This window comes from Alligator sinensis, unplaced genomic scaffold, assembly GCF_000455745.1.
Source record: "Alligator sinensis unplaced genomic scaffold, ASM45574v1 scaffold221_1, whole genome shotgun sequence".
NCBI classification, from domain to species: Eukaryota; Metazoa; Chordata; order Crocodylia; family Alligatoridae; genus Alligator; species Alligator sinensis.
The window spans coordinates 2,958,592-2,968,262 of record NW_005841948.1 but is presented as its reverse complement, the minus strand read 5'-3'; the positions used below and the strand labels follow the sequence as shown (position 1 = coordinate 2,968,262).

Below are 9,671 nucleotides of genomic sequence, written 5' to 3'. Positions count from 1 at the left end.
GTTAATTTTACTTTCCAGTTTTGTAATTAGAAATCAGAATAAATTAGGTTAAACCAGAACTGAATGAGAGAGACAGTGATCTAAACACAGTCCTAGGAGCCAGGCGCCAGGCATACTTGAGTTCTAATCTTGGCTCTGCTGCTGTCTCTACATGTGGCTTTGAGCAAATTCCTTAACCTCTTTGCCTGTTTTCCCTTCAGTAAAATGGATACTAGTGACCTGCCTTGCGGAGATGCTGTAAACATTAGTTTGAAATGATCCTCCTAGATAAATGGAAGTGAACTTTTTTGGCAGATGTGCGACAAATTAGCCTGGCACCTTCTCTGAGTGTCACTCTGAGACCTTTCCCTGCCTGATCTTCTGCTCCGTGCCCTGTGCTCCCTGCTCAGTCTTCCACTCTGCCCTGTCTGTCAGTGTGCTCCCTGTTCCTTCCCCGATCTGCCACATACCACACAGAGAGGCTGCCTGTGCTACTTAGCCACCCCGTCCTAGATTTACGAGGATAAATGATCTAAATAGAATTTAAGTAGGAAATAAAATCAGAATAAAATAGCTTTATGGAAACCCTAAATGAAAGGAAAAAACAAAGCATTCTGATTAAAAATACAAAACTACTGAAAAAAGTAATTTTATACATCTTTTCTCTTCCCAGGGAAATGGAGGAACAGTATGTTGCTGTCAATCTTCAGAGTGCTCCCAGTTCAGAGGAGCTGCTGCCCTTTATCTGATAAGCAAGAACAAAGTGGGTGCAGGTATTGTGACAAAAAGTATCATCATAAATAGACTACATTGCACTACAGCAGCCCCTTCGCTCCTTATTACTTACTGAAGTGTGGTAATACATAGGCCTTCACTCAAAATCCAGATCGTGGTGGTGCAGTGCTGTACAGGCACAATAAAAAAACTGCTCCTGACTCCAAAAAGCTTGCAATTAAAGGCCCTTATCCTTCAAAAACTGACACACATTTAACTTTATAAAGGAGTGGTACCTTCATGGTTAGCAGAACTGTCCACACAAGTACAATTTTTTAAATGGCGTAAACGGTTCAGACACTGTTCCTAAAGGTGGCTGCTTCCTAACGACATTTACAAGGACTAGCAAGATAAACTTTAGCCAAGTTATTTTTCCCTCAGGTCATTCTGCAGCACAAGTGGGCAGTCACCAGCTGTTCCTTGCCTCAGTCAAACCTCTGGTTGGACACAATGGCACCTACGGTTACAGAAGACACACTCCTTCTTTGCGCAGGCAGCCTTTGCTTTTTGGGATAGTCACCCACTTGCCAATTCACTAAGGGCTGAACCTACAACAGCCACTTTCTCCAGAGTCATTAAGCTACTTGTCTGTGGTCTGTGTGTGGATGCTTTTATCTCTGAGTGCCTATGCCATGTGGACAGTGATGAAGCTCACAACCTCAACCGTTTCAGTGGGACTTGAGTACTTAAATACCTTTGGGAATCTGGGCCTTAAGTACTGTGGTGCTGAGTGGCAATCTAATATGCCTACCCAGAGTGTCTTATTTCCATATAGCTGGTCAGTTTTGAAACACGAAGTTGAACTGAAGGACTCCTCTCTTCCACAAAAAGTATGCACATGTGATGCCAAAATATCTAGAGATGAGTTAAAACCATTGGCTGCCTATAAATGTGCTCTGCCACATTCCAGTTCGAATGCATCAGGGCACACTCGAATACTCACCTCTGCTCCGCATTCCAAATAAAACGCTCCAGCATCCCCGCAGCATCAAGCAGCCCCATCCTCTATGTTTCAAGATGGCCATGGGGTGCTTTAGTTAAAGTGTCCCACGGCCATTTTTAAATGTGTGGGGGCTTAATACATGTGACAATGCAGTGTTTTAATTAGAGCAACTCTCCGGGAACTACTCTAATTAAAACACCCTCTCCTGCCCCTGACTAGGTGTATAGGCAGCCATTGTCACAGTGGTGTGAATCTATGCTGGCCAGACGTTACTCAACATTAGGACAGCACAAGCCATGGTCTATTCCACTTCAACAGAGTCTGGGGGAATTGTAGGCACTTAAGCTTGAAAGCAAAATGCTATCCTTGGATCATTACTGTGTTCAGGCAGAGCACCTGCATGATCTACCAGCATGTGGCAGTCCAGCCCCAGCTTACTTTGACAATCACTTTTCAGTTTGCTTTACTCAGATAAAACCATGCATCCTAGTATTGTCAACAGGTGGAGACATGGGCCCTCCATGTGATCACCTGGAGGAGGCAGGGATACAAAAGGCTTCATAAGCCAAAAATAAACAAGATTTTTGCTGGTAAATACAACTCCGTAAACAGTCCCAAGGCAGGACAGCATCTCCTATTACAGGGAGTAACACTTCACTTCTTGAAATTGTTTAAGGTCTTTAGAATTCCACTGGGCAGCAAGTCTTTAATTAAACCAACACACCTGTCTTGTCCCTTAGGCAACCAAGAAAGGGAAAAGGAACACACCTCTTACAGGTGAAGCTGATGTTGCTTGGTAACTCTGAGCAAGGAAGAATTTAATCCCAGGTAGTTTACTGGAATCAACGTTCTCTGCTTTGTGTATGAGGGGGAAACCTGAAGTCATGAATGCACTGTGAAGCATATCTGTAGGTTTCTTCCCCTTTTATTGTGTACTGCACAAAGTCAAGTACAAGTTTATACCCAGAAAAGTATAAAAGGCATATTTAAAATTCTGTTTACTTCAGGACTGTTGAATGTGATGGTAAAAGTCCCCTCCTCTCACACTGCTGGAAGCCCCTTTAGGGTTAGAGTAGTATTTGGAAGAATCATGCTGGAATGAATCAGAAATGACTCAGGAAGTAGCAAGATCTCATTTGTGGGTATGTCTGGATTTCTGGAAGAAAGCGCACAAAAACTGTCTCGCTAAGGCTGTCCAAATGGTGGCCTGTAGGCCACACAGCCCACAGGCCCCGGCAGCTGCCTCTCTTGCTGCGGCACTGTGGGATAGGGTCTAGGGGTCTGCAGTGGGGTGTTGTGTGCCACCAGTGCAGCCTGAACAACAGGGGTGGGGGGCTTCATGTTGCCAGCACACCCTAATCCTGGGGGACCACCTTGCAGCATGTGATCTGTATGGTGCATGGATCAGAGTCTGACACCATCTGTGGCCTCTGACTCACCAAAGTTGGACAACCCTATACTACACAACACACTGGCTGAGCAGCACCAGCACTTACACTTGTAACAAGAGATTCAAAACCTGGAGTTAGTCTTACAGCATCCAGAATGAGCTACCCTTAGACAAATAAACTAAAATCTAAATTTGAAGCTGGGAAAAATAGCAAGGTTAATCGGTGCTGCATACTTTGTTTATATCCCTGAAGAGAGTTGGGTGGCATGGCAAAACAGAAGGTGGTATAGGACTTTTTATCCCCAAATGCCCACAGATTTCTCCCTTTGACGAACCAGCCTGATTCAAATCTAGAAGAATACGTCTATCAGAATCCCACGCCCTTTTGCTTCTCTTATGCCAGAATGGGATCACAGGGAAGGAGGAAAGGCAATTATATTTTGGGCTTGCATTGCACCATTTTAGAGCTTTTCTGTGAGCAGTAGGCTGCAGAAATGCAGTCACTGATTTGATTAAAAGCATCTCAGATATGGACAAACTTATTAGTATTTTTGTATTATTTTTTCTTCCTTTTTAGCACAATGTGATGATCTCATCATAAGGAAGCAAAAATTCTAATGCTGCAATGCAACTATACATAGGAAAATCCAGGCCACAACTACTTTGATCTATTTTAAAAAGTAATGTATAGGCTTATATTAAGAATGGAGCAAAACCATTTTGCAGAAATCATTTTATTTCAACAACATGAAGTTCAACTGAGTATTTTGAATAAAGTATTTAATAAAAACTACTTTTATAAGAATTAGTCAAACCTAATTCATTGCATCAACTACTTAAAACTAAATTAAACATCACAATGTACATTTTGGGTTAGAAATCACAATAAATATATTTTTATCAACATCTGCAATATTTCTGAAACAAAAGTGCAGTAGCATCCAGGGCCCCATGGTGCAGTCTTCTTTGGCACTTAACACTGCATCTTCTCCGCAATGCACAAGGAAAGCCATGGTACTTTCATTTCAATGCACAGGTTGCAAAGATCCGTCTTACTGGCCTGAACTTGGTTTAAAAGATAATGCCACACTGTTGATACAGAATCTCTGACCAGAAGGTATAGGACCATCATCAAACACATGGCCAAGATGGGCATCACACTGCAACAGAAAAACAATCTTAATTATTAGCTGCTTGGACACAGATGTCTATGAAATCAGACACCACCTTGCTTTCTACATTGCTATTCCACAGCTATAGGCAAGACTGACCACTCAAGGAGAAAAAAACCCCTGCAAACTACCCAACATTTCCTTGAGAAAGGGATGTCTTTACTCAGAGAATAAGGAGACCAGTACAAAACTCATAGAAAAAATTATCAGTACTCAAGCTGCAATAACACCCAGAGAAATACAAGGTTCTTAAAGGAAGTTAGCTTTTCCACATTTGCAGTAACACACAATGAAAAGCACTCCTTAGAGCACCTATTCCTTCTGCTATTTTATTTGGTGCAAACGAGGCCTATTGCTGTAGCACCATGCACGCAACATTCTTGACCCCTCCATGACAATAATCTGTCCATCCCCTTGTTAATGCTTCTGGTACTGGAGAGGGCCTAGGTCTGACGCAGCGTGCTCCAGAACCGAGATATACATGTAACAGTTCACTGCTATTTTTCTAGAAATTTTTCCTTCTGTGCTAGTCCCCTCCTTCACAGGCAAGATGTTCCCTCAGCAATTTTTTTTTTTATGTTACTGTTGGATCTTGTCTCATGTCTCTGTATCCCAATGTTTGAGAAAAGAAACATCTCTGTGGTATAGCTGCCCTCCCCTGGTACCTCTGGACAGATCTACTTGCTAACCATGTGAATGCAAAAAGTACATTTGTAAAATTATATAAATGCATAAATAAAACCCAGGGCAAACACTTTCAAAAGCACCTAGGTCACTTATGAAATTAAGTCCAAATGACCTTCAATAGGATTTTGGCTCCTGTATCACAAGTGGTTTTGAAAAATTAACCTATTAAACCTATATGTTGTTATATGTTTAAATATGCATGTGGTGATAGAAAGATGAAGAAAGGAGAAAATATTCAAAAGATAATTCTGTGTAGTCTCCAAGGTATATCTATACCTGCTTACAAAGGACCTCCGTGCTGGTTGATCCCAATGAGTTATCTGGACGCCTCATGATATTGGTATTGCTTTCATTTGTGCCACATGTTCCATAGGCCTCAGAAAATGAAGGCCATCCAGTGCCAGAATCATACTTCTTTTCTGAACTATTAAAGATAGCAGATCTTGTTATTCAATAAAGAAATATTTCATGGGCATTTTAATTGTTTCTAATAGGAAAAGAGGCTTTCCCTTTCACCCCCTACTTTTCCCCTTTTAAACATTTAGCCTCTGGCTCAGTAGAAATCCTTCCCAGTGCACCACTGCTTCTCTGAGCTTTTTCACCAAATGGATTTCCTGATCCTTCTGCAGAAAGGATTCGTCCTCCTTGCTGATGGCACTGAAAACCCACGGTGCGTAGAAAGCCATTTTCAAGCTCTAAACAGCTGAACACAAAAGGTAAAGTCTACTAAGAGGTCATAGTGCCATGCCTTGTTCACTACGGTACAGCCTCAAAAGAGATTTTTTTTAAAAATTGAAAATACAATAATAATGGAGACTCATTAGTTTGACCTGGCAAACCAGGTTCACATGTCACAGCAACTACTGCTTGAAGCAACACAAGTGACAAGCTGCCACTAAAAATATTTGCTTTGTTGATCAGAGCTTGGCTTATCGCACCAATCGAATGGAAACTTTCTACAATACGATGATGCACTGCTCCTGAGTGGTGGCAACTGGTACCATAGAGAGAAATACTCCCTCACTGATAGGCAACAACTGCAAAAAATGATAGCTGAAATAGGTAAGAGACTAGGAAAAGCCTTCAATCATACTTTGCTTAAAAGGTGCCATTCAAGGAAAATTCAAAGGAAATTGTGTTTAAATTATGTCAAAGGTAACATAAATCAGTATAGTCAGAGTAAAAACTGAAGATTTGATATTAGATGCAGATACAGAACAGCAAGTCATAGAAAGTGCACAACATTTAAGATGAACTACAATTTGTTTGTTTCAGCATAGATTCCTTTCCAGACCAGTTTTCAACTCAAGGCACACAAGGAGAAAATGCTATTGTTATTATAAAGGATTGCCAGTGTTCTTTTTAACACGTATTGTAAAATATGAACAAAATAACAGTTTGAGACAAGTGGCAAGTGAAAAGACACCTAAAAGTTCCTTCCCTTATAAATAATGCAAGATTGAACCATGACCATAATTCAGAATTGGTCTTTTTCTCAGGACAAGTGATTTACACACTGTGGCAAAAAATCAAGACAAAGGCACTACTATGCTAAATGTGCTGGGGAAGAAATCCCAAGGGTCTCCCACCCAGGTTTTTATTCCTTGATCCCAGCCCTCTCTGCTCCCCCAAATCAATGCTCATAGTGACACCTTGTGGTAAAGGGAATTCCTAACACCACTGAAGGCAGTGTCAACAACAATTCAAAGTATACTTAAGTAAGATAAACAGACAGACGATGGTGGGACATGAAAGATGCAGTGAAGAAAAATCTGTAAGTCTTATTTCAGAGCATCTCAGAAAGACAAACTGATGAATATCTAATGTAACAAGTGTGCAAAAAGCACAGCATTTGCTTTAATGCAAGACAAAATGTAGCACTACACGTCTGATGGCAGATAAACGCAAATAATCTGAGTGGTGTATGCTTTGTAATTAATTGTAGAAGTCTTTTTTATGAGCAATACAACTTTTGCAAGTAATAGAGATACTGTTAGCAGAGGAATGGCAGAGAGATCATCTTCCTAAGGGCTGCTGGTGCATTACACTGACTAGGCCACAAGGTGTAATTAAACATTAGTTTCAGGCTTGCCACAGATGCACCGTGTCTGCCTCCAACCACACAGGCATCTCAGGGGTCTGCTACCTGCCAGGACCTACCACAGAGAGACTCACTGCCTCCCCATCCCCTTCTTGCCTTCTACCAGCAAGGCTAGGGACAGACATTACACATAAACCAGTTTAAGTGATCAGACACTGGTTTAAACCTGTAATGGACCAGATGTTCAGTGCACATAAACCAGTTTGAGAAGGCTGAAACCAGGTTGAGATAAACCTGGTTGAATGTAGTATCAGATGTAACTGATTTGGGTCAAACCAGTTTATGCAATGTCTGTCCCAGATCCCTTGCTGGTTTAAGATAAACCAGACTCCCCCAGCACCCTGGCATGCTCTCTGGGCTAGAAGGGGCTCTCTGCTCCACAGCAGGGCTGGCCCCTCCCCCCCTGCTCCCTGGCTGCATCTCCAGCAGTCTCTGCAGGCATCTGCTTGACTTCTGCTCTCCACCTGCCCTCCCCACTCTTTGCTAAGCAGGCATTCCCCTGTCCCTCACAGACACCTCTCAGCATTAGCTAGCAGACCACATACTGTACTGGCTACCTCCAAGCTGGACAAAGACAGGACAGGTAGCTGGTAATGTCCCTTTTTTGTTTTCTTAACGGGGTGATGAACACTGAGTTGGGTGTGATAAATTTTCCCTTCTGGGTTGCAGGAGAGGGAGTTCCCCTCCCTAATCAGAGCCCCCTGTGGCCATGCCCCCCGTCAGCTCAGCTCTGTCGAAGGGAAAGGAGGGCTGCTTTAGTGTCCCTGGCTTCTAGCCTGAGCCACAGCAGGCATGTGACTGCATTTCCTCAGTCCAGAGAGAACATCTGTCCAGTTACAAACTAGTTCAGCCCAGCCAGGGTAGACTAACCTACAAAGATTGAATCAATTCAGGCTCAGGCTTTTTGAATGTCTGTCCCTAGCCCAATGCTTCAGCCAAGCTGGTTCTGTCTGTTAGCTGCCCCAGGAACTGCCTGCTGTCCCAAAAGGGGCATAAGCTGTACAGAAGAAGTAAATACAGTCTGCACACTGCCCACAGAGGTGGTAAGGTGGCTACTGGCCCTGCCCTTTCCATCCAGAAAGATCTTCTGCATGATCCAGGGCAGTGGTTTTCAAACTTCCTGACACTACAGTGCCCTTTCATATCAATTCTGCTGTGGAACTCCTACCCCTGGCTCTATAGGCTGTATGAACTGATGCAGATCCAGGCAACCCAGCCTGGCAAAGGGGTCATACCACCTCCCGACCCACTCTGCCATTATCCCTAATCTCTTTGCAGAAACTCTAAACCAGGTTCCATAGAACACAGTTTAAAAATCACCAGTCTAGCGCAAAGGCTTGGAGACAATACAGGGGAACAGCCACATGGACAATCTCTGAGGAATGGCCAGAGCCAAGATGGCAATCCAGTTACAATATCTGAAGTTCATTAGCACCTACCTGTGCTTCTCCTTTTGGCTTGTTATATTTCTAAAACACAGGAATAAGTTTTACATATTGACACATTTCCCTCCACTCCCAGCCCCACCCCCGGTCCATGAAAGATCAAGAAACAACCATATTCCTTATACAGTTCACTGACTGGCTTTCTTCAACTTCACTGACTGGCTTTCCTGCATGCATACTAGTCTCTGGCTTCTTTACCATCCATTCCATCCAGGAAGAGCATACACCACTTGCCGATGCTTCCTCAGCCTGACAAAAGGTATTTAAACCCAAAAGCTTGCTAAGAAGAATTTTTCCAGCTATTTGAGTTGGTCTAATAAAATATCAGATTTACCCAAATAACCTTGTCTAACTATATTCCTTTACATTTATCCCCCTGATAATTTACACAGAAGGACAGTCTGCAAGGACTCTATCTAAAACCAACTGAAGTCTTTTCATTATAGCTCCACTTCAGTCTGGGATCTATCTTCAAAAGTCTAATGGCTAAGCTTACCATAGATGTTTTCTGTTGTTAAAGGATTAGCCTTCTGAGCTATTAAATTAGCTCTAAATAGAGAATGTCCCTATGAGGTTTACTAACAGGCATGTCACGGATCCCCTACATTCTAGAACCCATGTAAACATGGCTGATCAAGGCCAGATTTGTCCTTTGAAGTGCTTCAGCCAAGAATTTATAAATAGACTTTCCCTAAACATGTGTGTTAGATTAGCCTTCAGTATGCCATACTTCTAGCACATGTAATTTGCTTTGATCATTACTTTAGCCATCCTGGATACAGTCCAGATAATTCTTAAAAAGTGCTTTTTGCTGTATGCGCCTCAGCTGTAGGTTTATGGTTGATTGAAGGTTTGAGCTTTCTTTAAAGCTCCATAATTTGTTATCTATGGATTAAGGTTTTTGTTCCATGTATTTCTAACTTTCTCCAATGAACATTTGGTAGCAGAAATGACTGAGAGAGAGAAAGAGAGAGAGGGAAGGGTATCTGAGGAGGAGAAAGAGTAAGGATATTTATTTTTATTCTTAGCTAATATTCCTGTGCATTTGAACAGTTCAGTAAAATACTGCTAACCTGAAGTTCTTGTTGCTGACTGCTCAGCTCTGAACACAGTGAATTATTTTCTTATCAAATATTGATTTTTGTGTTAGGATTGTGTAGATTCTTCCTAAAATAGCTGA

At 42.2% G+C, this 9,671-nt stretch overlaps 1 protein-coding gene across 3 annotated transcripts in view; it reads right to left on the bottom strand.

The window, feature by feature from the left end:
* Positions 1–3,809: 3,809 nt before the first annotated feature.
* Positions 3,810–9,671, bottom strand: part of MSRB2 (methionine sulfoxide reductase B2) — a 32,155-nt gene continuing 26,293 nt past the window's right edge. For all 3 annotated transcript variants that reach the window (XM_006020170.3, XM_006020169.3, XM_025199707.1), the window contains exons 4-5: positions 5,222–5,369; positions 3,810–4,246 (exon numbers count right to left, since the gene is read on the bottom strand). In XM_006020170.3, coding sequence (XP_006020232.1) covers positions 4,139–4,246; positions 5,222–5,369 — 256 coding nt within the window. In that variant the 3' untranslated portion in view covers positions 3,810–4,138. The remainder of the gene's footprint in view (positions 4,247–5,221; positions 5,370–9,671) is intronic.